The 26,742-nt window shown below is 41.1% G+C and overlaps 2 protein-coding genes across 6 annotated transcripts; both read right to left on the minus strand.

The window, feature by feature from the left end:
• Positions 1-3,136: 3,136 nt before the first annotated feature.
• Positions 3,137-15,184, minus strand: ap1ar (adaptor related protein complex 1 associated regulatory protein). 3 transcript variants are annotated; one of them, XM_085288120.1, is made up of 10 exons: positions 14,787-15,184; positions 12,436-12,484; positions 12,311-12,337; positions 11,975-12,000; positions 11,781-11,877; positions 11,505-11,603; positions 8,539-8,600; positions 8,020-8,093; positions 6,586-6,708; positions 3,137-6,288 (listed from the first exon to the last, which is right to left on the minus strand). In XM_085288120.1, exons 1-10 carry the CDS (start codon positions 14,855-14,857, stop codon positions 6,023-6,025), a joined length of 894 nt encoding a protein of 297 aa, XP_085144246.1. In that variant the 5' UTR covers positions 14,858-15,184; the 3' UTR covers positions 3,137-6,022. The 3 variants fall into 3 exon arrangements, with proteins under 3 accessions (XP_085144246.1, XP_085144237.1, XP_085144256.1); XM_085288111.1 differs by having other exon boundaries at positions 8,539-8,603; XM_085288130.1 differs by lacking the exon at positions 11,505-11,603.
• Positions 15,185-15,902: 718 nt separating this feature from the next.
• cfap100 (cilia and flagella associated protein 100) lies at positions 15,903-21,535 on the minus strand. 3 transcript variants are annotated; one of them, XM_085247716.1, is made up of 16 exons: positions 21,482-21,528; positions 21,284-21,374; positions 20,387-20,464; positions 20,081-20,181; positions 19,722-19,932; positions 19,574-19,638; positions 18,843-19,006; positions 18,420-18,500; positions 18,080-18,249; positions 17,890-17,962; positions 17,464-17,506; positions 17,211-17,365; positions 16,932-17,061; positions 16,651-16,853; positions 16,300-16,393; positions 15,903-16,198 (listed from the first exon to the last, which is right to left on the minus strand). In XM_085247716.1, exons 3-16 carry the CDS (start codon positions 20,403-20,405, stop codon positions 16,073-16,075), a joined length of 1,635 nt encoding a protein of 544 aa, XP_085103842.1. In that variant the 5' UTR covers positions 20,406-20,464; positions 21,284-21,374; positions 21,482-21,528; the 3' UTR covers positions 15,903-16,072. The 3 variants fall into 3 exon arrangements, with proteins under 3 accessions (XP_085103842.1, XP_085103854.1, XP_085103847.1); XM_085247728.1 differs by lacking the exon at positions 20,387-20,464 and having other exon boundaries at positions 21,482-21,535; XM_085247721.1 differs by lacking the exons at positions 20,387-20,464; positions 21,284-21,374 and having other exon boundaries at positions 21,482-21,518.
• Positions 21,536-26,742: the final 5,207 nt, after the last annotated feature.

The following is a 26,742-nucleotide window of genomic DNA, read 5'->3' on the forward strand; positions in this document are numbered from 1 at the left end:
TTTAATGGGAAACCAACCACAGTAGTTTCTGAGATTTTTTTTTTATAAGACTCAACAGTGAGCATCAGTGACCTTCAGTGGGCCAGCGTGGGCAGCCAAGTCTGAAGTCACCTGTCTATGAGTTGTATCAAAGTGTTACAGGAAACACTATAGCAGTGGGTTTGGGGACCACTTTATTTTGTTGCTGACATCACTGCTCTCAGACAAAACACAACATGCTACATACCATCCAGACAAGATTACAGGCTGCCCCTAAGAATCCGTCATGCATTGACTCTGTAATCCTTTGCATGAGGAAAAATGACACACTCCTTCCTCCTCCGGGCTCTGTGAACGTGTCCCTTCTGGCTGTAAGTTATGCGTTCAAACGTGACCAGTGGAACTATCATATTTGTTTTTATAACAAATGGTAACCCCACTGTCGAACGGTTGCCGCAATGCAGCTTGGAGTTTACATTGGTCTAATTAAATATTCACAGCGGATGGTGACGTGAGCTCAGTCTGGAAATCACACTTACACTTAAGCTTGTGTATCAAAATGCAAGATATTCAAGAATCAAATGCATTATTATGTATGTATTCCCTTAATGCTTTCAAGGCAACTTCTATGGGGAAATTCCACCTGCAAATCATCATTGTGTAATGCTATTGATGCTTTGCAGGAGGAAAACTACTACTGACACTATTACAGTTCATGTCATTCAGGTGTACAAAGCTTTCTTTTTTCTATCAAAGGGGATATATTCAGTTTTTTTCTATTTTCTTATAAATATACACTTTTCAGAGATTTTGGTCCATACTGGCATATTGACATCAAAGTTAGTGGAGCTTGATTGCCTGCACGTTTATAACTAGAAGCTCCCGTTCTGTTACATCCCAAAGGTGCTCTACTGGAAAGAGTTCTGGTGACTGTGGAGGCCATTTGAGCACAGTGAACTCATTGTCATGTGAAACCAGATTGGAGTTTTGTGACATGATGCACTGTCCTACTGGAAGGAGCCATCAGAAGATGGGTACACTGTGGTCATAAAGGAATGAATATGGTCGGGAACTATACTCAGGTACGTTGTACCACCTCACGGCAAAAAGTGTGTCAAGAAAGTTTCCTCCACACCATTAGACCCACCAGTCTGAAGCGTTGATACGAGGCAGGATGGAGCCGTGATTTCATGTAGTTTCATGTAGTTGGTGTCTGAACTTGCCATCCAAATATTACAGCAGAAATTGTGACTCATCAGACCAGGCAACATCTATTGTCCAATTTTAGCGAGACTGTGTGAATTATAACCTCAGTTCCTTGTTCCTAGGTGACAGGAGTAGCACCAGTTGTGGTCTTCTGCTGCTGTAGCCCATCTGCTTCAAAGCTGGACATGTTGTGTGTTCAGAGATGCTCTTCTGTATACCTTGGTGGTAATTTGAGTTGCCGGCCATTCTCCTCTGATGTCAACAAGACATTTTCACCCAGAGAACTGCTGCTCACTGGATTTTCCCAGCAGTTTCTGAAATACTCAGAGCAGCCCATGTGGCACCAACAATAATGGCATGCTCAAAGACACTTTTTTCTTCCCTGTTCTGATGTTCCATTTGAACTTCAGAAGGTTCTCTTGACCATGTTTGACTATGATGGTCTATTAGACATGGTCAAAGCTTGAAACAATTAGGTCAGATTAAATTGAAGTATTCCCTTCAAGGCAAAGGTTCAGGCTTCAGACAGTTTCTCAGCCCTTTGTGATGTAATAGAGAGATGTTCCCAAGCAGTTTTAGCTTGGCGTGACTATATGAAAAAGTCTATACAACGAGGCAAACTGAAATAAATTTGCACAGCTGTTGGCCATACAGGTAACTCTAGGATAGCACAAGTTAAAACACATTTAGCTCTGGTGAAAAATTCTCTCTGGCCTGTGTTACGAAAAACCATCAGCTGGGATTTTCCTATGGGCTGCAGATTCTCTTCTGACGCCACCAACAGCCAAAATGTCAAGGTAACTAGACAGTTACCAGTTGTACTCCCTTTTTGTCCTGGTGGCTGTCAGGGGCAAATATTTTCAGGTTTCCAACAAAGCAGACTTCACAGGAGCAATTAAACCTAAACTTTGCTTTGCAGTTGGTGCGAGTGCTGTTTAAACCTTTTTGTGAGGGGCAGCCAATCATAAGAAAGCGGGCTTGTGATAGCAGCTAAACTGATGGGCTGCACCAACTGAAATAATGATGATTTTTTTGAAACTGGGAATCATGCAAAGTCATTCTAGTAGTCTCCAATCAATAGATAAAAATAAATAAATAAATGGAGCACAATAGATCAGCTTCATGGACAGACAGGAGATTACAGATATACAAGTTGTATTTTTCTTATCAATAGGAAGTCTCACTGTTCAGTTAACTGGCTTTCCACTCCTTTTGTGGTTATAAAAACTTTTGTAGGTTTTGCTAAGCCATCATCCGTGTGGTTCACTCACAGGTCAGCTGCCAGTGCAAGCAGTTTGATTGACAGGTGATCAAACAGGTTAAGTATACACTGTTCAGGTAGTATGCATTTGTTCAATATCTGTAGGTGATGAGCCAGTCTTTTGAACTGAACAAGCATGTAGTGTTGACATAGTTTTGAGCTGAACCCTTATGTGTCACACTGTTCTCTTTGACTGTCTGCCTATTCTGCCCGTCACAGTCAGCTACACAAATCCTCTTCCACCTTCTTCAAAAATAAAACTGCACAATGCATCACTTCCTGTTCAAAGGTTTTTTGTTTTTTGTTTTAAAAACCAAGCCAACGTCAGGCACATCGTGTTTAGAACAGCAAGTGAGTAACATATTCATGAACTGGCGGGAAGCTGAATCACAGCTGTGTTTGAAAACACACAGCAGTAAACTTGGTGGTCGGCCTCAAGACACCAAGGCGATTTTTGATTGGTTGGAGAAATTAACCCGTCCTGAATTTAGTCACACGCAAGACGATTGAGATCTGAAGAGTCGGTTGCTGCAATATTAGAGAGCTAGAAAGAATGCCGCCTGCGGATTGCTGGGAGCAACCATTCAAGGAAAAAAAAAAAAAAATACTGTGAAGCCATCACTATCATCAATTTCTCCATGCACATAGTAAAAATGCTAGGTTATGTTTCAGCCAGCTACTTCAAATTGCTCTTTTTAAATCTACTTTATTTATTTTTTTGAAGAAAGTAAAACTCAGTTGTGCAACAAAGAGATACAAATACATTCACCATAAAATGAGTAGGTTTATTCGTTGTTCGTCCTTAAATGGATACCAACTTTTATAAAAATGATTTGCTGTTTTGTGGGTGAGTTTAGGTATCAATCAAGCCACTGACAGTGGTGGCTAAACAGTGCAGCATTAAAGAGAGACAAAGCCCCAATCCAGGTCTTATGGTACATCCATTCAGCCTCCACGTACGGTCTATGTTAAAGGGGATCTTTTATGCTTTTATATGCGTGTGTTGCAAATAACGAGGCCATCTGTGCAGGTAATCACTATGAGCCAAAAACGTCAGTGCTCTAAATGTTACAAATGCACAATGCTATTGTACAGGATGTATCAAAAAGAATAATCCCATTTTAAAGTGCTTTCATTCAATGTTCACAGGAAACAATCTAAACATGTACCATTTAGAAAGAGGGCATTCGTGAGTTTCACTTGGTTCCTGGTTGGTAGCATAACAACAACAGTGGCTGCAGAGACTGCAGACATACCCACAAAAGCAGGGCTCAAGTTTGACTTTCTTATGGATATAAAGTATGTGTCAGGTGTAGGGATGCATTGAGCAGTTGTGAGCATTGTGTGATCAATTTTACATTCAGCCATGCACTTTAAAGATTTAATTTTCTTCATGTCCTTTACTTTTAAAAATATAGCTTTTGGAAATCAGATGACTCTTTTGATACACCCTGTTCTCTTAATTATGTATAATGTCAGAAGTGGATCGCCCTAATATGGTTAGGTCATTTAAACAGGTCTGGCCGACACACTGTTCAAATCTTCCATTTATGAGAGTCAGCCAGTCAGAAGATAGTGTGCTTAATGAGACAGCGGCCATAAAGGGAGAGGCAAAAGTAAAAATTTAGAGCATAAAAGGTCCCCTTTAAATTTTGCAAACTACTTCTGTGTAGCCTCTCACTTACTACTTTGGTTTGTACTTTTGATTTTTTTTTGCCAGAAACATTTAAACATTCTGCCAGAGTCAAGTGTCAAGATTACTTTAAAAATTACAGATTACACACTCAGTTGGTCTGTAGTTAATGTACCTGAAGCTCGGGACTTTCTTCCCCCTCCATGATTTTATTTTGTCCCTTTATACTCAGAGTGACAAAGAATGAAGTTTTGTTCTTTTTAAACAGAAAATTACAGTGATGAGTCAAATATGCTATACTCACAACAAAACATAACACTGGGGAAACAAAAGGAAACAATATATTATACCACACTCAAATATTAGGAAGGAAAATTACCAGTGTCTCGTGTACACACTTTGACAGCAGTGCAAGTCAGTGGATCGGGTTCATTTTGGTAAAATCTTCTAAGATCTGAATCGACAAAAATCAACACATTGCAGGTGCACGCAGTAGGCAGATTTAAACTAATTAAAATTGATTAATGTGAAAAGCTATTTTCCCGACTCCAGTTCAACAACATGTGACAGGTTAAGATAAGAAGAAAAAGTAACGAAGAAGAATTAAAAGCCCCTTCCTTAATCAAAGCAGCACTGGATCACCGACGCTAACACCACAGGTTTGATCTTTTTAGTTCAATTTCAAAATATTGCTTTTAATGATTTCTTCTCAGATATCACTAAAAAGTTAGTTAAACACTCGGAACTGATTTGTCTCCTCCAGTAGGTTTAGGTGAATGATGCCTCCTGTTATACTCTGTAATGATTTCACTGTGCTTCTGAGCAAATATTCACACGATACTTGAAAAAGCCTAAATGTTGTTACAAAGTTACAGTTTGAGAAGTTTTTTTCTGTATTTGATCAGCATCATGACACAGTTTCATATGAGGGCTCTCAATTACAAGAAAGGAGGCTTATGACTTCAGCTGAGGGTCACCGCCATGAGCTCAGCTTTTTGTCAGAGTGCATGCACTGACTTCATATTTGTGCGTGCCTTTTTTTTGTGAGCGCTCATGGCTGACATGCAGTGTTCACCTGTGCTGTCTCGTATAGCTTGCTCCACTGATTCACTGAGAGATGGTTTCATTTTTCCTTCAGCAACCTTCCAGTGGAATTCACCTCCCGATCACGCATCAAAGTAAAGAACAGACGGATTTTCTTTTTTCCCTAATTTAAACTGCTTTTGTGCTTCTGTGGATTTTTTCTCTCTACATGTAAAGAGATCCAAGAATAAACCAGCCTTTTCCCCACAGAGGTGCTGAGTGAGGTGTTGGCCTCAGCACTGCACTTGGTCCCCAGGTACTGTTTGACTGTTCGCTGCTGCTAAATAGTTAGCATAGGTCAAATGCAAAGAACAAATTAGCCCGCTGGGATTTTAAAAGTACCTAAATGATCCAGAATGACTACTTTACCCACAAACTGTGAAAAATCTACACATTGGTCATTTTTCACTCCAATGTGTAGATTTTCCTGCACAATTACTTCACTCACAAGCACTGAAATGTGTCCAGTTACACCAGTCAGTATACTGGAGGGTCAATCTGCTAATATAATAACATTTCACACCCAGTTGGTTGGTGATAAATTGGTTTGTATACGATCACCTGGGTGCGTTAGATAAAAAGCACTTGTTGTACAATGTGTAAGACGGTCGTGGATACAACTGATCAGTTACAATTCATTAAATGGTCGTTTAGCAAATGAAGGCACTGAAAAAATGAGTCTGATAAACGTCACCACACTGTTCTGTAGTGCAGAGGTACATACATGTTCCTGCAGCATCACAGTTTCATGACAGTATGAAGAGCATGTAAGGAACGACATTTCCACTTCATGAGGCAAAAAAGCTGGTGAGCCTTGACGTGAGGAGGCGGGCCGCCAATATCTCCTTTGGTGCTGGACACTATCTGTCTTGGTTGTCTGACCTGAGGCCGCAGTCCGAGGAATCCTCAGAGGGAGTGTCTAGGACAGGATTGACAAACCCTTCGAATTCTGCAGTGTCCTCTGGGTGGGTGCTCACAAAATCATTCTCCCACTCCAGTGTGGTGGAGTCCTCGGAGGCTGAGGTCGGCCCGCTGTTCATTTGCTTGCCGCCTGGCCTCAGGGCTGCGCGCAAGATGTCCTCCTCTGTTCGAGACCTCTCCCACACTGGAAGCGCGCGATTGATTCCTACAATGCAGAGACATGAGGTTTGATTCTGACAGAAGAGCAGTAACTGATGTCAAACAGCAGAAGGTCCACGGTGGAAGTCACAAACCGCATGTATTACATAAGTGTGCTGCCTTGAAACGTACACAGGAAAAGACTGAAAATAAATGACAGATGTAGCAGCAGAGAAATGAAAACAAAAGAGCAAAATATGTTTTCAAATAAATTAAAATACTCTTGGAATTCTATGAAAAAGAGGGCTCATCACATCATCACTATCCTAATCAAACTTTTCAACTTCAGTCAGAATGTTCTTACCTTCCTCATCCTCCCACTCCAGATCTAGTGAGGTACCGTCATCGTTGGTGGAGCGGGTCTTGGTGGTGAAATCCCAGCTGCACTCTGTGTTTGGAGTCACCACATTTGTGTCAGACGGGAGTCCTGGGAACAAACAGAAAGCATGTAAACCTGACCTCTCATGAATATATACTCGCAATGTACAACAAAACGATTATCTTCTCGATGCCGATACAGCCGGCAGTCGGTTTTTGCAGTTTTCAACAAGTTGCAGAGGTCCTCAGAGCAACCGCAGCTCATTCTTCTTTGGCAAATCTCTCAAGATCCTCCAGATTTGATGGTCTTCTAGCGTGGACCCTGGTGTTCAGTTCACCTGACAGATTTTTAAGGCAATGCTTTTGTGCAGCCCAGTCAGTAACGTTCACTTACTGACTGGCTCACTGGAGGTAGTTCTTCACCAGGAGCGACACACGTTTTGGGTCGTTGTTGTGTTTGAAGATAAAGAGACGACCCAGACCCAGGTTTGTTTCTGACTGCTCGAGGTTTTCTTTTAAAATCTTCACGTATCCTCCTTTCTTCATAAGCCTCCCACCACTGTGTTCCCCTGTGGGGACGGTGTCCTCTGAGTTGTAGAACTCTCACTTTTTTCTCTAAACATCAGCAAAGTGTCTGCAGCTAAAGAGCTGTAGTTTTATCTCCTCTGACCGAAGGACGCTCTTCTAGTCTGGATTATTTGTCTCCAGGTCGTTCTTAGCACACCTCAGTCTGGCTTGAAGGCGTTTCTTCTGCAGAAGTTTTTCCTGGTCTCTAACCTCGCAGCTCATTCCTGTGCAGGTCTATAGTGATTGTCTCCTTCAGACTACAATTTCAAACTTGACTAAGTCATTCACGGGTGTCTTGGCAGTTGTTCTCTCACCATTTTTCTTTCTAGAGTCTTTTGCTTCCCACTGCTGCCAGGCGTGTTCTGTGTTGTGTGTCTGTCTTTACATTTCTTGATGATACTCCCCACTCCAGTTCTTGACACTTGGAAACACTGTGACAACTTTGTATATCGTTCTTCTGTTTTCTTTCTTTCTTCTTCTGCCAATTCTCTCTAAGCTGATTTGTTTTGTAGGCTTTTTTTTGTATGATGCTTTCTCAAGTAACAGCTTGAACCCTCCATCAGGTTTTCATACTGTGTATAAATCAAAGCTAGTGCTCAGTTTTAACTTAATTGTACAAGCTTTGAGCATTAAAGTCGCAATTAAGGCAGAATAACAAGGTCACAACCCCGGTCACTTTTGTTTCTCTGAAATATTTCGTACATTGTGTGCAAACAGAAATAACTAATGCTTTCTAAAGAAAACTAGTATGTTTAGATACGCTATGTTTCTCTGCCCTGTTTAAAAAAAAAAAAAAAAGCACCTGGGAAGAGGTTGACAAAAGCCTTAAATTTCATATAGATGGTTCACTCACTGTTGCTCCTGAAAGCTTCAGACTGGGCTTTAACATTTTGGAGGTAGGCATCAAAATCTTCCCCAGAGGTTTGTCTGAAACCAAAGAGAATAAGACGTGTTTAGCAGCAGTAAAGCACAGGAATCCCTCCAGTCCAGCGTACTTTCATTATTTCTGCTGCTTTCATGTGCAGTGAAAACAAATGAAGACGGACTGGACAGCTTGGAGCACTAAAATCTGCTCTGCAGTCTACACACTGTCTGGCTGCAGCCGCAAATATAATGTGCACTTCATCACACAGATGTGTGTTTTGAACCTCCACAAAAAAACAAAACAGACATGGTATAAGACTTTTCCAGGCAAATTCAGCCATAAATGTTAATGACTAAACAGTCGATTAGCTAGAGGCTGCAAGTTCTGGTTTTCCAGTCTTTCTTCAACAAACACATCGTTACTTAAATCCTCCTGCAGAGTCCCATGACCCGAGTTTGTCCTCAGCTCAACAACTACGCCGTTGTCTAATGAACTTAACTGACTCACTTTCTTTGCTGGGTTTCACCGCCGGAGCCATCTGCTTTCCCCCGTGTCCTCTGGGCAGACAGCTGCTGACAAAAACACCACAGATCAAGTAAAAAGATAATCTCATTAGAAATTTCACAGGATTGAAATACACACTGGATTCATTTGAAAGCCTTTAACAATTTTGGCATTATCAAGGAAAAATGTGATCAGACATTTTTGAACAGATGAAGAAGAAAAAGAAAAATAAGCAACACCAAAGGAGCAGTGGAATGTGACCACAGACAAATGGCAGTTCTGCTAGTTGTCCTTTTTTTCTTTAGATCATTGGTCCCCAGCCTTTTTTGCACCACGGACCGGTTTATGTCCGGCAATATTTTTATGGACCGGCCTTTAAGGTGTCGCAGATAAATACAACAAAATAAAACCAGTAATGGTACCAAAAAAAGAAGATTTATTCATACCACACGGGAAAAGACCCCGGGAAACCGAGTTAGCGATAAAAACCATAAATTTCCCACCCGAGCCTCTTAAGGCCCGGTACCAAACGACTCACGGACCGGTACTGGTCCGTGGTCCGGGGGTTGGGGACCGCTGCTTTAGATCACATGAGCAGAAGAGTACATATGAAACCACCATAGTGATGAAAATTCCTGCTTGATTATTGCTACATGCCAACAGTCTAGTTTGTCTTTGTAAAAACGTGCATGCAGGGACTGTAAATATCAGCCCTTTTATGGACCTTTTTTCTTATTTCCCTGCTTGACCTTAGAAATAAAGCCCATATCCAGATTTATATCCACTGGCACCTTTGCCTTTCTACTGTAACGCAAATAAACTCCTCCTAGTTTGTTTTGCTTGCTTTGCCAACAAGGTTCCTGCACCATTTCAAAACCCAGCCTCAACTAATGACAAATAAGAGCAAACAATGCTGAAAAGATACGCTTTGACTTTGTTATACATGCAATAACTACTAGTTGCCATACTATTCAGCACGTCACTACCTCAAGAATTAAAAGCTTTTCATTGCTGCACATGAAAATAAAATGAACCTTTATTTACAGGTACAAAACACTGAAGTAAAAGTACAGAAGTACATCTGCTTCCAGCAGCCTGAAGTGTGTCAGAGAAAACAACCTGATTCACACATGTACATTTCCTGTACAGGGTTTCTGCCTGACAACAGCTGACAGCAAGCCCCCACGGTCCCACCATTATTAAATGACCCCCACCCACCCAGCAACCAAAGCAAGCTCATTTATTTACTGCAGTTAGTAATTTTAGGTTTAGTCTTCTTGCTGCTACATTATATGTAGTTGAGATCTACTATGCAATAAATATATATTTGGCATTTTTTCAACTTTTTCTACTCTAATGTATCTGGTTGTGCTAATTTCTCCCCCGGAGCCGTCAGACTCTTCAACACTCAGTAACTGGACTGACACACACACACACACACACACACACACACACACACACACACACACACAACTACCTCAAGCTACTTTTTGGCACAACCCATTGTCATTGTTGCACTTTTCTATTGCACAGTCTGTATCGCTCTGTTCTGTCTGGTGTTGCAGTGTCTATGTTTTGTTTTGTTTTTTGCCATTTTGCACACTTTTCTTGGGCTCTTTATGTAGTCCTGTGTTGATTGTCTGTTATATGTCATATGTAGCGCCACGGTCTTGGAGGAACGTTGTCTCACTTCACTGTACCACTGCACTTAGTTGACATGACTATAAAGCCACTTGACTTGACACGGAGAAATGGCCACATTATGCTGTGACCTTAGTGCCCCCTAGTGTTTCACGCCCTGTAAATCCATGCAAAAGCAAAAGGATAACAACAAGTGGCAACTAAACTTACAGGCTTTTCTTTTTTTCGTACGAGTCTTGAACAAGCCTTCTCCAAATTTAACAGCCGACCTGCAGCAAAGTTAGGGAAACATAAGACCTAGGTTTCCTTGGTTTTAATGTCAGATTCTTCAAGGACTTCATTGATCCACGGGAAATCAACAATCTCAAGCAAAGACAAACAGTATACTTCCATGAGCAGACAACAGTGATGAAGGCTGAACAGAGAAAGGTGGACTTGTGCAAAAATAATCACTGTGAGCTGAAATTAAGATTGGCTACTTCTTCTTTTCCTCCTGCCTGGCTGCTCCATCTTCAACATCTTTTGTCCAAAACATCCACTGTCCCTCCTCTGCACATTTCCAAACCATCTCAGCCTTGCACCTGCACCTGAGCTGTCCCTCTGATGTACTCATTTCTAATTTTGTCCATCCTGATCCTGGCAGAAACCTCAACACCTCCAGCTCGGCCTCTTGTCACTTTGTCAGTGCCACGTTTCCAAACCGTACATCACAGCAGGTCTCACCACCTTGTAAAGATTCCCTTTCACTCTTGCTGCTATACGTCTGTCACAAATCACCTCTGACACTCGTCTCTACCTGCTCCACCCTTCTTCACCTCTCGTGTGCTTTGAATGGTTGACCCCAGGTATTAGAACTCATCCACCTTCACTTCCTCTGCTTCTTGCATCTTCAGCTTTGTATCTGCCTCCCTCTCATTCATAAACATGTATTCTGTCTCGCTTCATACCTCCACCTCTCCAGACTCTCTTCATAGATTACGATGCCATCTGCATTCCTACTGTGGTTATATCAAGGACACAAACCCCACCCACCAGTCCACAATAAGAAGTATTGAATTTAGGGGAAAGAGAGCCAGAAGGGCTTATTTCACTAAGGCCCAGTGAAAGACAAATATTGTGACTTATATAAACTTATTATATTTCTGGTCAAGAAGAAAAATGGAGCTGGAAATGATTATCATAGTCCCCTTTAAAAATACATTAAAAAAACAAAACAGAAAATTGAAATCCTGGGAGGTCTCTGCACAGAGGGGCCAGCAGCTTAGAGGAGGAGGAGGAGCTTTAGCCGAGCAGTAAGGTAAAGAAGGCAGCGCTCAGTACCGCCTCACCTCCTTCAATTTTCGTTCACGTGCCAGCCTGGCGGCCTCACGCTGGGCGGCATTTCTAGCCTCCTCTTCTAGCCTCAACTTCTCCTCTTGTGCCTCTAACTGAGCAGAAATAATGAAATGAAACAAACAAGGAAAAAATAAATAAATAAAAGAACAGAACAGAAAATTACAAAAACAGAAAAAACAATGCAGCAAATTAAAGGTAAGCCAACATAAGTTAAACACAAAATGAAACAATGAGGGCTGTTTAATCTTGACGTGGACAGGTGGCCTCACCTCGGCTCGCAGCTTTTGGTCTATGACGATCTGTTTGTCTGAGATGGCAGCGTAGCGGTGCTCTTTGAGGTTCTTGATCTCATCATCACTGATGGGCCTGGTGGAAAAACAAGAACACATATTACTCTTTTTGTTTTCTTTTTTCATGCCAGAGATTATTAGCTTTTTCTTTACATCTGAGCAGGATCTCTTACCTCGGGCAGGGCTGGGGGCTCTCAGCCTGCAATGCAACATACACAACATACTTTTTAGCAAATAGCTCTGAAATCCACTAAGAAATGCATCTACCCTGCTGCACTGACTCAAGAAGTGCTACTCTGGGACTGAGCGGAGAGTAATCGAGTTACTCTCTGGGAGGAAAAATGTATGACTCCCATATCGCAGGGATGGCCACATCACATCGTTTTCTATCCATCATGAGCCGAGCACGGCAATAATGGACGGTCTGATCCAAGGAGCATAATCCAGCTTTTAATCAGAAAACAGCATTTTTTTCACAGACTTATTTAGCTCGTAAAATCTAAACTTACCTCATCACTTTCTACCAGATTCTCAAACTGAAAAAAAAAATAAATAAAAAGCACAGTTAGACTCATTGCATTAGCTTAAATAGTCATTCTTAAGAAAGGTTCAAATAAATAAATAATGTACACACCTCGATTGTGTAGTGCTCCCCTGTGGTGCTGCTGCGGAAGTATTTTGACCTGCAGGAAAAATGAAGAGAAAAAAAATTAATTTCAAACAGCAGGGGTACCAAACATAAGGCCTGCGGACCAGAATCGGCCCACTTCCAAGTTCCAGTTTTTTCCCCACTATGTACTTTAAATTTTTATTTCTGACAAACTCAAAAAAAAAAACAAAACATTTTTGTGAATTACTGTGAATTGTTCTGTTTTAGTTGCAATTACTACAATAACTTTATTTTCTTTAATTTTATAGATTTAATCAAAATTAAACATTTCTGTCATTTACTACAGCAGCATTTCGTTATCATGTAGAAAAACAGAGACATGCTAGACGTACTACTAAAACTGCAACTTTCTTCTTATATTAAATGGGATTAATTTAGTAGTTAAACACCTTTACACTGACAGAAAGGGCTGTTTCACTGGTTTGGCCCACGATGTAAAATTACTTTGACATCCCTGATCTAGAGTATAATGAATGAGACAAATATAAATTAGCATCAGCACTTTTCACTTTCCTGTCTCTTCTTCATATTGTTAAAAATATACACCAGGTCTATTCCTGATGCTTAATTTTCAAAATACAATTAAAATCTTCAAAATAAAAGGCCCAGTGTAAACTAAATACTCATTTCTTGAAACCTCCTTAGTCTGACACAAAGCCTTGTGAAGGTCTTAAAATAATGCTAGGGACTCATTTGTGTGGTATTAATTTGATGTTTGAATTCACAATGCCAGAGTTATTGCATCATAAACCAGGAGCAGTGGCTTCATAAAGGAAATGAACTAAAAAAAAAAAGAAGCATGAACCTATAGCCAAATCTCAAAGCTCTACAGGCTGTTCCACCAGTTTCATGAAAGAAGTCTCAGCTGTATGTAGGTAAACAGATATTAGCATAAGCAAACTCTATGAACTTTGTATTGTGAAATTTCCCACATAATTATTGATGCGTCACTGTTGGCTGTTCAGTTTGTGTTCAAATGTAGTCTGAATCCATTATTTTGTGTGACTTTTGGGTGCTGCTGAGTCACCACAGCAAGCAGCTCCACGTGTTTGATTTGGCAGAGCTGGATGGCCTTCCTGACCCAACCCACATAAGGACTTGAGGCTAGTTGAATGCTTTATGTGGAACAAACTGTACATGAGAAAGCTATATTACACAGATGTAACTTCCACTAAAGCAGCGTGCTAAATGACATCTGTACCAGGAGCCCTGACAGCCTCACCTGCCCTGCATCAAATACTGCCAATTAACATTATTGATTTGAGCTGTGACCTTTAGGATCTACAACAGTCAAACCTAAGAGAGAAAAAAAAGCTGTTTTTTTCCCTTCATTTTAATAACTGTCAGTGAGAGTGTGACTTAAAAACTTAAAACCAGGGGCAGATCTACAGGGGGGCAAGCGGAAGGGGGGCAACTGCCCCCCTGCTGTAGAGCCTCGCCCCAACTTCTATGTTCCTAAAATATTTTTCGCCTTTGCAGGATTGCTATCGTTTGTCCAGTGAGCACTGCAGAGTGTGAGCAAAGTTTTTCTACTTCAAAAATCACCACGCTCAACCATTTTAGTTTATACCTAAAAATTATCTTAGAACAGATAATGATACAATAAATGTTTTGTTGACTGCATTTACATATTGGGGGATTTTCAGATACCTCACTGAAGAGGACACCTTTGTTGTAATGCCACTTTGGGCTAAGTTACAACTACTACTGTGGTACGAAGTGTTAGCTACTGTCAGCTCCATTATATAAATCTATGGATGAAAGTGTGAAAAGGCTCGTTGCTGGTAGAGTGAAAGCCTTCTCTCACCTTAACAAAGCACAAGGTAAAGTCAGACTAAAAAGCATCAATTATTTACATTCAACTGGGTGACACAACAGCCTGAAGCTAAGGCAAAAAACAGGCAATTAATCCCAGCAGCTAGCCAAGCAGCCAAACTGTCCATATATTAGTTTACATGATTGTGTGTGAGCTCTCCAGAAGCTCTGTCAGCTGTGCTGTCATTATCAGACCTTAGCTAAACTACAAGTCTACAGCTAAACTACAGGCTCCTGACACTAGGGGTGGGGTCTTGATTCCCACTGGCACTGGCTGACTGCAGGTACCGTACAGCTAGAGGCTAAACTAGCTGGCCCGTATCTCTGATTTACAACATCACCGTCTGTAATAACAGCATCCCTACACAGCTGCCCAAGTGCTCACAGGCAGACTGCCGTGTCAAACTACCGGCCAACCTTATCAGCAAGCAGATAACGCCGCTTCAGGTGATGCTTGCATGCTAGCTAGCTCAGGCAGCTAAAGCTCACAGTTGACTCACCCCCCTCCTCGCTGGATCCTGTTGGTTTCTCTCCTGAAGAGCCCCACACAGTATGCCCAGCAGTTACCCATCGCATTGTCAAATGTTCCTATGATCCGGCTGCCTATCGCCTGACAGCTGCTGGAGCATTAGCGTTGGCAGCTACATCTCCAAACGTACTCCTCTCGCTCCAGCCACTTCCTCATCCTCCTTTCTTCCTCTCCGGCTGGTGACAGAGCTCAGATGAAAGTGAAACATCACCACCTGCTGTCCTCTACGTGAAGTTTTGTGAAGGGCCAAAATAAAATCCAAATAAAAAAATAAAGAAATGACTCAGTGAGAAAATAAATGTGCTAGAAAATAATGCAAATAATATCTTACTATAATGATCATAGGGTATGTATTTTATGTTCTCCCACTCCTCCAAGATGCATCAATCAGTCTGAATCAAACCTACTTTATATAGACTGCTGAGGGTACCAGTATCATCAACATATATATAGCTTTTGGGAATATATTTGATTCATTCATGATTCATTAATTTGTTTGCTATGTGTGAACAGACATTTTTTTTCATCTGAAAATATACAGTGGTATAATGGAGATTAAAAACTAACATGAGAAATTTACACATGTGTTTTCATACATGAGCGAAGCAATTAAATGTCACACACCTGAGAAAACCTACCAGTGTGGTAGGGGTATTCACTTGACAAATTGTTTTTTTTTGAAGGTTAACTTTGTGTTTATTGGCTAGAGTGAATAACTACTATTTTCTCCCATATTTTTAATAGCATTTACTGTATGCAGTTCTGCTTTTTCCCCCTTCCAGCAATATGGGAGGCCCTTGCTGGGGGTCTCATCCTGTTAAAAGGGAGCTCTTCCTTCCCACCACTGAAGTGCTGCTCATATGGGATTGTCCATGTGACATTAGCTTCAAACTCTAATATCACATGGTCTTCACATAAAGCACCTTTAAACAATTGTATAAAGAAACTAGAAAAAGCTTAAAAAATGCTTAAACATGTTTGAAATATTCAAAGCTCAGCTTTCTAAATGATCTTAATTGCATAAGATTAGCAAAATATCAGCGAGTTTAAGAATAAAAGGCAACAAAACCAAAACGTTTACCACAGTTAGATGGCTTTATTCTGCACTCCAACGCTAAATTTGTAGTATCTCAGCTCATATTGACTTACTGACATGTCATGATTGTGGCATCTGTGTGATAATACATGATCACTCATCAGCCTGTGCGTCTGAGGCATGATAGCACTTTCAGTTATTTTCTTTGTATTTTTTTTTTATCAGTCCGTGTTCTCAGGGCCAAAGAGGTGTTCGTGAATCTCATCTTGAGCTGGGATGCTGTCCATGTTGCTGACTTTGACTCTCTGGGTAACAGGCATATATCTGGGCATGAGCTTTTTCCCACTCTGAAAGAAAATCCCGAAAGTGTGCAACTGAATCAGTTTCTTTAAAAGTTGTAAGTCAGAAAAACTAAACTGGAGAATAGTGTTAATGGAAAAAGACCCACGATTTTCTTGGAGTCAGCCAGCGATCTCTCCGAGTACCTCCTCATCCTTTCTTTCTGTTTTTCTCTCTGCTCTCTCAGCTTGTCTTCACGCTCCCTGCAACATGTTGTAGAGAGAGTGGGAGGGTGTTTATATAACACTGCACTGTAATTTATGCTAAGACTGGAAATAATACATTCAAGAAGAAAAAAAAACAAAAGCTAGTTTCTAATCAAGGAATTCTGTTTTTACCATAGAGCCTCACAGTTCTGCAGCTGTTACTGAAAATATTTCAAGTTTTTTTTTTACAGGTGAAAAATTCAATAGCCAAGTGGGCTGAGGGTGGAACATTGAGCCACTGAGGCACACAGTACCTGGTCCTCCTCTCGCTGTCCTTGATCTTCTTCATTAACTCCAGTTTTTCTTCAGGGATGCTCTCAAGGCTCTGCAGTAGTAAAGACAGCCGCTTCTCAATGTTGGTCAGCTTCTCCAAAGTGTTTAGTTTGGTCATCCTGTCATCCATGCAGCTGCGGTGCACCTCTGCCACCTTCTCGCTCAGAGCATCCAGTAACACATCCTGTGGGTAAGCGAAGTGATTACGAGGCCTGTAAAAGTCACCAAGTGCAGCTTGGTGCAGCGGTGTATTCTGTGTTACCTGGTCCTGTGTATTCAGGGACACGTGGAGAAGGACCTTCCGCTCAAGCCTGGCTCCTCTCGCCTTCTCCTTCTCGATTCTCTCCTTCATTTCATTTATCTGCATTGTAATTTGTTTTTCATCCTTTTCACTTGACAGAAAGAAAGCAGCAATGAGAAAAGAGGGCAGCTGGAATAACCAGAAAACAGTAAAACCCTGAGTGTTATAAGAGCTCTGAAGCTGCAAGCAAAAAGAGATTTAGCCACTGCGTAATGTAACAGAGCCATGTGACATGCTTACTGATTCTTCTTGGTTGTTTTCAAGGACTGTTGGAGCTGCTCCAGAGTCTCCTCCACCCTCGTAGAGTTCTGAATCAGGGACAGGTTCTGCTCCGTCAGCTCTGTCATCAGATCCAGCAGCTGCTGGGGATCAGTGAAATACAGCTCTGGCTCATCCTACAGAGAGGTGGGTAAGACATACCACTGTCAGTACTGGGAAGAAATATTCAAGCTGCTCCTTTAGTTAACGTAAGATAGGATCGGGAAAAACTGACCTCATAATCTGAGCTGTCACTGTCCAATTTAGGATCTGTGACTCTGCAATGTAAGAGTTTTACACCTGTGAGAGAAGTTACAGCAACACTGGAGAGGATTTTAAATGTGATCTTCTAGTTTTTCTTTATTTTGCGGTTGTTGTTTGAAATACAAAACCTCTTTCTGGCAGAATTGTTGCGACTGTGCTCATGTAGCTCATATATTGTTGCCAGTCACTGCTGGTCTTTCATTTTCACGTTTTTCCTGTACAGGTTGTGAAGGCTTACAACGAGGGTGGCTTGTTTCAGACAGAGGGTGAATTGAGGGTGCTCCTAAGTGCTTAACTACCACATTCAGCACTACATCAAAACTATGACACAAACAGTGGATGTGCAGAAATATTAATCAAAGCCATGAGTGAAACGAGAGTGCTGGTGCTCCCTTACAGACTGTCACTGTGGGCTGGGGACAGCCTGGTCTCCTGGATGGACGTCAGCTGTCTGCCTGGAGTCTCCAAACCTACGTGCATGTTAATAAATGAAAGAATCATTTAAGTCAATTGCAGGACATTAAGCAGAGTACCGCCATGCTGGTCTCTGTTGCCTATTTTATGGTGATTTACTGGGCATTACTTGCCATTCCTAATAGCAGTGTCTTTAAGCTCCCTGTTCTGGTCCTCCTTGGTGCCTTTACAAGACATAACCTTTGACCTCTGGGCCTCCTGCCACTCTGGAGGAGACAGCTTGAATAGAAGGTCCTTATAACTCTTGTAGTCTACCAGGATTTCTTCAAAGCTGGCAAGTTCACTGTGCAGAAGAAAGACTACATTAAAATCTACACAACATAAAAACTGTATCTTCGAGGGAAACCACCTTTAGCGCCTCTGTGTTCACCTTCTGGATAAACATGCTGACGGACTGAGACAGGGGTGATGCCCACACACATTTGATTTTTTTCAAGATGATCTGAATGCTACCTTTTTATGGTGAGTATTTCAGCAGTTAGCCTCCTGATTTCATTGTTCTTCTCCTGTGTTGACCTGGCCTCCTGTTCATACCTGGCAGCAGAGACAAACACAACTATTTGCAAAGGAACCTTTTAATCATCAGTACAGGTACGGCAGAAATAAGCGTGTTCAGGATTCTTTGCATATTTTTTTGCATACTCTTGCACATTGTTCTTTATTCTCCTTTAATGAGCTGAGAAACAACAACCAAACATTCTTATTATAAAAAAAATACTTATTTTAAAATCTATGAGTACTGCTGGTATAAACATCGACATCAGTCAGCATGATTTATGTACATCACAGTGGTGCATCCCTAAAACACTATTTTATGAAAATGTGATTTTAAATTGAACAGAGACGCTAACAGGATAGCCACTGTTTAATCCTTACAGTGTTCTGGCCTCCACAGACTTCTTCTCATTCTCCCTGAGAAACTCTTCAAATCTGACATTGTCTCTCTCAATGCTCCGCTCCAGGTGTTTCAGCAACTTCTCTTCCTTTGCTATGGCCTCGTCCATCCTCAAAATCTCAGACCTCTTTGTCATCACGGATAACTGAGGAAAGGAGGACGAGAAGAAGATGAAGCCAGACTTCTATAATCTTACATGATGCATATTATTGTAATAGTAATTAATAATAATTTCCCTATCTGTCTGTCTATCTGAGATGACTTTAGTAAGAGAACAGAAGTGGATCATTCATTCAAGCAGTCATCTGCTTGATCTAACTCATGGGGAACATTCAAAAGCACATACACAGAAGAAGATACACATGTGTGTTCAATTCTATTGTCATAATTTTCATAACTCATGTTGAAAACATTAAAAGCTGGTGGCGCTGAGTTTAAATGACGTGAACATTCACCAGGTGAGGTTAGAACAGTAGGCCTGACCCAAAATGAAGACCTAAAGAGGATTTATTAACCTTTTCTGCATTAACTTGACTTTGTCTCATTCGGCTGGATCTATAAGGCTACATCAGAGGAAAAGTTTTTATTTAACTAGAACAACCTGTTTTAGTTCAGTAGCTGAGTTTGGATGATAGTTATCCTCCATTAATACTAGACAGAGCGCTGATTCAAAAAACATGACAGCATATTAGCAACTGTTGAAATCATTTACCTCCAACACAGCTTTCTGTCGTTCCAGGGAGATTAAGGCATGCTTGTTGTCTTTTGTTACTTTTTCTGGGGACAGAGGACAAACAACATGTTAAATTGATCGTATCTGTTCACATATATTTTGAATTTTCTACTCCTCTTCCACTTACCTTGTTTCATTCGTCCACCAGATGTTTGCTTAGGGGGAACTGTCCTACTCTTGATTGGTTTTAGATTCGTCATCTTCTCATTTCCCCCCTTCTTCTCCTCCTCCGCCTCGTCCTCCACTTCTCCCACCAGCTCATTCTTCAGCTTGGCCGTCACTCTTGCAGCGTGGGTTGTCTTCTCATCAATTGGCAGAGCGAGGAATTTACGCATCTCCTGAGCACAAAGGGCGAACAGCAGCATGACTTTAACACAACAAAGATCCATTTTTCACTTTTAGAAAATGCTGCCATGCCAGTATAATGCGTGGAGAGAAAATCTGTCATTTGGACATACATAAATGTGCAAAAGCACGCTCACAAACCTCTTTACGGTCCTCTCTTTCGTTTACACGCAGCAGAAAAATGCTGTTGCCGTCTGGCACTTTGAACGGGCTCAGCTGAGTCCCTCTCTTCCTCCTTGTCCCTACACACGTTGGGAATAAAAGATAAAAACAACAAAAGTTGCAACACTTTCTGTTATTTCTTTTTATTCTACAACTCAGTTTTATTTTACAAATCTCTCTTCTCTCTGATGAAAACATATTTGAAATGCAGCACAAACCAATCATGATGCGCTGACAGTACACACACTGTAATGTGTAAAGCACGACTTTATAAAAGAAGCTTACTAAGCTGCGGCGATGACATATCTGAGGTGCTTCTGACATCAGGGGTTGAACTAGCTTAGCATTTAATGTGGCTGCAGGCTGGGAAAAGAAAAAGTTATTCTTGGCAGAACAGGAAGTTACATTTCTGAACGTTTCACACCGTAAAAGCCAGACGGATGTCCTCTGGTGAAGGCGTCCTGGCAATTTCCACCTACAAGATTCCTTAATCGTATTTATTTGTTTTACATTCTTTCCTAAATCTTAAAACGCCTCTTATAACCGACAGTTTTATTTTCAAAATACATTTACTATCATTAAAGGCATTGTGTGTGTTTTCATACTAATTGGATCTATTTTGGTTGGAAACGTGGCGTGATCTCTATAATGTCATCAGGCTCTGTGTAATGATACAAATATAAAGGTCAGGGGAAGAGGCCCAATCAAACATCTGTGTGTGGGTGAGGGGCTTAGATGATTAGATGATTACTTAAAGGATGTTATTCTTGTTTTCTCTATATTTTTTATATGTTAAATAAGTATTCTTAAACATGTATTCTGTATATATGTTTAAGTGACGTTGAAGGTGTCAGTTGGTATGTGTTAGTGCCAAATGGGCTGATGTGCTTTTCTTCTCACCGCAGGTTCTGGGCAAAAAAGTGTCTTGTTGACGCCAGAGATTAGAGAAGTAATTATAGTATTATAGTACTTGGCACACTAATAATGTTTTGCTATAAAACATTTCTGTTTCTGACCTTTTTTTTTTAGGAGTTTCTGGTAATGTGTTAAAGACGCTTTTCAAAAGTAAAGTATGTTCAATGTGTCATAAAGACAGTGAGTAAGTGAGTCAAATTCTACAGAAACAGTGTAAATAATTAATAAATTAATTTAAAAAATACACTTTTTTTTAAATAACTTTACCCCTAAGTAAGGGCTCGTCTTTGCTGTTGAAATGTGACCGTCCTCCTGTGATTACACCAGCAGCAAGCAAACGCAAGCAAACCCTGCCAAACTACAGATAAATAAACGAAGTTAGTGATAAATAAAAAAGGTCAAGCTGCTGCAAAAGACAGATTTAAGGACATATTTTTATTGGTATTCATAATAAAGCTAACTCACCGTCTTATAATGCTGTAGGTAAACAGTATAGATCGCAGCTAGCCGCCCCGCTGGCTCTGTATACCGTTGTCATGGTGAATGTTGCCTTCAGGGCCTCCTTGTTATTTCTCCCTTATTATTTAGTCTTTTGTATAAATAAATAGGGAGGATGTCTATATTTGTATTGCTAGTTTAGTAAATGTGATGAAAAACAAACTAATTTAAGAGAACAGTTACTTGTTATTCTGAAACACTATAAGCATATTACAGGAAATGGTTTTCAAGCTGGCTCTTCAGTTCTGTGGACCATGTTTGTTCTCCACTAGATGGCATGAACATATCACAAAATCCATCTCAGGCCTCTCTGCACTGGATTGCCTTCTTATGAGGGACCCAGGTTCCAAGATTAAAGAAAAGAAATAAATGTTTGTAGCTAGAACCTGTTTCGTCCTTATTTAACTCCCCACCACTTTATCTTTCACTTCATCATGTGTATCAGTGAATATACTTAGAATCAGATACTGTATATTTTCTTCCCACGCATCCACACATGACCCTGCACATCTCCGCTCAACAAAGCAGCCCACACACTATGCTTGCTTGTAGGAAATCCCAGTGTCAGATTGTCAGGTTAAAGTAATGCAAACACATGGGGGAGTGTTGGCTCACACAACAGAAGGGGGCATGTTGTGTAAGAAAACAGAAATGGCGTCTTATTCACATTTGAAGGAATGGCTTCAAGAGCAGGGATAGATTGGAAATCAGAAAGAAGCAGAGGCTCAAGGCTTTTCTCCAAATTCCCAATGTTTCCCTTCCAGAATTCCTCAACTCTCCAGTAGAGAGGGGGAAAAACTTTCTGAAGTGTACAGCTGCACAGAAACATGATTTGTACTGTACATAAGACTACCATATAATGCTATAAGTGCATTAGAGTATCTTATGGAACAGTACAGATTACTTCTAACTCCCCCGCTTATGCAGCCCAAAGACAGTGGATATTTGCTATTATATAAGAGGTGAACATTCAGCCTTCTGTGCAAGGCAAGACCAACAGCTTTCCTTCAATCAGAGTCCATGCAGCCACCTTCAATTAACCCAAACTATCTAACCTGAGAAATGATTACACACAGAACATATAATGATTTGAATACTGTAAGAACTGAGTCCCACCCCCATCTCTTACAGTTTAACTGAGTTGGTTGAGTAAAAAACAAAACAAAAAACTGGACTCCTGTCATGAAGCAAACGTTACAGCAGAGTTGGAGCTGCCACACTGTCGAGCAGCTGTTCAGAGATGCAGACTGTGCTTATGTCCATACGACTGAACAGCGGGGTTTCAAACGCAGCCAACATTTTATAGTGTGTGGCTGGTTTGTAAGCGTGCCTAAGCATTATAATATATTATAAATCCACTTCTGATCAAATTATTCACACATATATAAATGCTTTCCTATAGCATTTCATCATCATTCATATTAACAGTTAAATGGTTTAGTGATATCTGTGCATACTGCTGTAAGTATCAGTAAGGAGGTCTGCTAATGACCCGTGAAAGTGACATATTTTCATACAGATGTACAGCACAGTACAAATCTTGAGCGTCATTCCATTTCTTTATATTTTGCTTCCAAAGAGCTCGACTTTCCTGTATTTGATTAGTGTTTCTCCAGGACATCTGAAGGAGCATAAAAGAAGAGGCAGACCTTAAAAACGATCTACGGCAGATGAAGAGTGTCTGATAGTCACATTCTTAACGAAGAACCAAAAGCCCAACAAAGACCTGACACAGGAGCTGACAGTCAATCTGACCGTTAAGCTGATCCATCTACTGTTCCCCGAGGCCTCATCAGAAATGTTCTCAGTGGTGGCTGTCAAGAAACCGTTCTTAAGGAAGGGAAACAAGGAGCGAACCTTTGGTTCACGTTATCATCATTAATGGAGGAGTTCAGGAGAGAGGGGAGTGGGTGCAGACAATCGAGGGCTGCTTTTCAGACAGTGTTGTTGGGAGTCTTGCCAAAATTGCACTTATTGCAGTCATTCATATTCAGTTATTTACAAATCAATACATATTATCCTAATGTTGGTGTAGTCAAAATAGACATCTCCCATGCTACCCTCATCTAATTTTTTACTGCACTACAAACTTCTTAAAGTCCATTTAAAAAGAGCAAACAAAACAAAACAAATCTATAAAAAATACAACACTATTCCCTTCAAAGTAAATACTCCAGAGAGCTGCCTTGATGGGAGGTTTGTGCTTTGACAGTGCTCCATTTTAAACCAACATTAAGACAAGACAGACAATACGCTAACTAAGAATAGTACAATATATACATATATATACATACATACATAAGTCACTTATTTGGCATTGATTGTCTGTATCTAAAAACAATCTGGTTAATTGAATTAATTATTGCTGTGTGAACTGGGAATTCAGAAAGGCACTTTCTAAATATAGGACACTCCAAAGCATGTCTAATGCTAGTTTACACAGAGTAATAATTAAGTGGGAAATGAGCAAAGCTTCAACTTGACATAAAGCACAGAAAGAAATTGAGACATTATTCAAATTCTCCATATATCTATCACCAGACCTCGCTGTGTTTATACACTTGTCTTTCATGCAAAGATGGTAACAGCATTAACATTTTAATTTTCCTCTATTTGTGAAAAAAAAAAAGATCAATGACAGTAAGGACAGTAACTGACTGGACTAAATTAAATAATACAATATATTACATAGTTATAAATATAAGACATAGCTCAAATATATACAAATAACTCAATTATAAAAATCCAGAATATTACTGAGATTAAATATATATGATTTACTCTAATCTGTAAAACTTGGTTATTTGTTATTTTCACTGCAGAGGATATGCAAAGGCTATAACTATTGCACTGTGTATTGTGCATTTTGCATTAGAGGAGTTGTACAGGCAGGAATGATTTCCTGTGTCGTTCAGTGGTGCATTTGTGTAATCTCAGCCTCTCACTGAAAGTGCTCCTGTTACTGGCCAGCACATCATGGAGTGGGTGGGAGGTGTTGTCCAGCATTGACCGTATCTTGGACAACATCTGCCTCTCTGACACCACCTTAAGGGAATCCAGCTCCATCCCCACAACATTATTGGCCTTGTGGATCAGTTTATTAAGTTTGTTGGCATCTGCGATCCTCAACCTGATGCCCCAGCATGCAACAGCATAGAGGCTGGGACTGGCCACAACAGACTTATCAGCTCTCTCTTCATCACGATAGCATCCGCATCACTGCAGCTGCAGCACCAATCCGTCTGTCGATCTGCCGCTCCCTTCTCCCATCACTCATGAACAAGACCCCCAGATACATAAACTCCTCCCCTTGAGGCAGGAACTTGTCCCTGAACCAGAGAGGACACTCCACCCTTTTCCAGCTGAGGACCATGGCCTCAGATTTGGAGGTGCTGATTCTTGTTCCCACCAGAACCGGTGACAAAGGGCAGCACTGGGTGAGCCCATCACCCACCGGAAATGATTCAGATTTATTGCCGGCTATGCGGACCAAACTCTTGCAACGGTTGTATAAGGATGGCCCATATGCCCATAGCAATGGGCCAGACACCCTATACTCCCACAGGACACCTCGAGGGACACGGTCAAATGCCTTCTCCAAGTCTACAAAACACATGTAGACTGGCTGGGCAAACTCCCATGCACCCTCAAGTATCCTCAAGAGGGTAAGCAGTTGTCCTCCAAGACCCACCACCTGTAAGTAGAAGGACAGTAATCACTCCGACCTCAGCAACCCAACTCTGTCTTTAGTCAGGGGGATATAGTAGGCCGTGGCCTGCACAGAAAGACAAAATATAACAGCATCATCATTATACAATTCACAGAGCAGTAAACTATCCATCATCATGCACACTCAGGCTTTTGGAAAAAAAGAGTTCAGAAGTTTATTTACAAAATCCACAGTGCAATATATATACAAGGTGTGGGGCAGAGGGTCAAGGGCTTCAGGGACAGGAAGGGTATCTACACACTTGACACACTCCTCTTCTTGCTTGCACACTCGCAAGTACCGGTCCGTGGCCCAGGGGTTGGGGACCGCTGGTCTGGACTTTCTTGAGATAGACCAGGCTGCACCCACCTGTCAAACAGGTGGAGGCTCACCAAGACATGCAGAACTCATCGATGAAGTCGTTGCCACCTCTCACCTCCTTCATAGAAACTGTCACTCCAAGAGGGGGAGGGCTGTGAGGCACCGCCCCTGTCCCCCCAGCACCCCCTGCCAGACCCCACCTTTTGGAAAGCCCTGAGAGTGGGGAACCTGTGAGTTTTGTATGTCCGCTCAGGCACAGTCCATACTTCATCTGTAGGCAATTTCCATCATAAGTGGTGGTCATGGAGGGGGTGTCAGGTGGCGGAAGGTGGTGCCTAAATGGCTCTCCTCTTCTGAGATTGTGTAACAACTTAGGTCAATGTAGTCTAAGCATCTTGGAAAGAAAGGAACTGAACGTCTTTTAATTTCTTGGAGATGGTTGCTCAAACGTAAGTATTTTATTGTGAAGCTGCTTAGATTGTCATGACCCCACATTTTCTTTTTGTTCTCTCTCTCTTTCCCGTGTGTGTGTGTTATGTGTGTTTGTGTGATGATCGGAAACTTATGTTGGATCTGAATCTGTTCCTGGATTCCTTCCTCCTGGTTGTCATCCGTCACAGCCCATGTAGAAGATGGAGAAGTTCATTGCCCATAAAGGGCTGATAGGCCAGCATGGATGCCTAAGTTTGTGTATGATAACTTGTGAATGAAGCGACGTATTATTTTGAAATTGATACTGTAGGTGTATCTATTAAAAATCACAGATGTGTTCAGATATCAGTGACCTCCAACCTCAACGTGAGACGTCAAGGCAGAAGTGCTAAAAACTGGATGGCCACTTGAAGCTTGGAGAGTGTAGAGTCCCTGTAGAGTTCATTGTAAACTCAAATTGTAAACTTTGAAGGGTAAAAAAGAAAAAATCTTACAGCCTGTCACTAAAAAGTGTTTACAACAACTTTAGTTGTGAATTACGAGTCCAGTTGCTTTGAGTGACAAGTATCCCATCAAAAGCTTAGCAGAGCCAGGCCTGCACAACCACAAGCATGAGCCATGCAATGTGGTTCATGCTTTCCATGCTGTCAGCATTCACAGCCGTGTGCGTATGCAGATATGAGGTAACAATTAGGAAGTTAATAGATACATTGGAGATGCTCACCTCAGTACTGTAACCGGCCTGTATTTTTGACAATTTATTTGT

Source organism: Mchenga conophoros, linkage group LG2 (assembly GCF_057382185.1).
Source record: "Mchenga conophoros isolate Kocher_MC1m ecotype Shallow Benthic linkage group LG2, M_conophoros_male_GT1.1, whole genome shotgun sequence".
Taxonomy (NCBI): Eukaryota; Metazoa; Chordata; class Actinopteri; order Cichliformes; family Cichlidae; genus Mchenga; species Mchenga conophoros.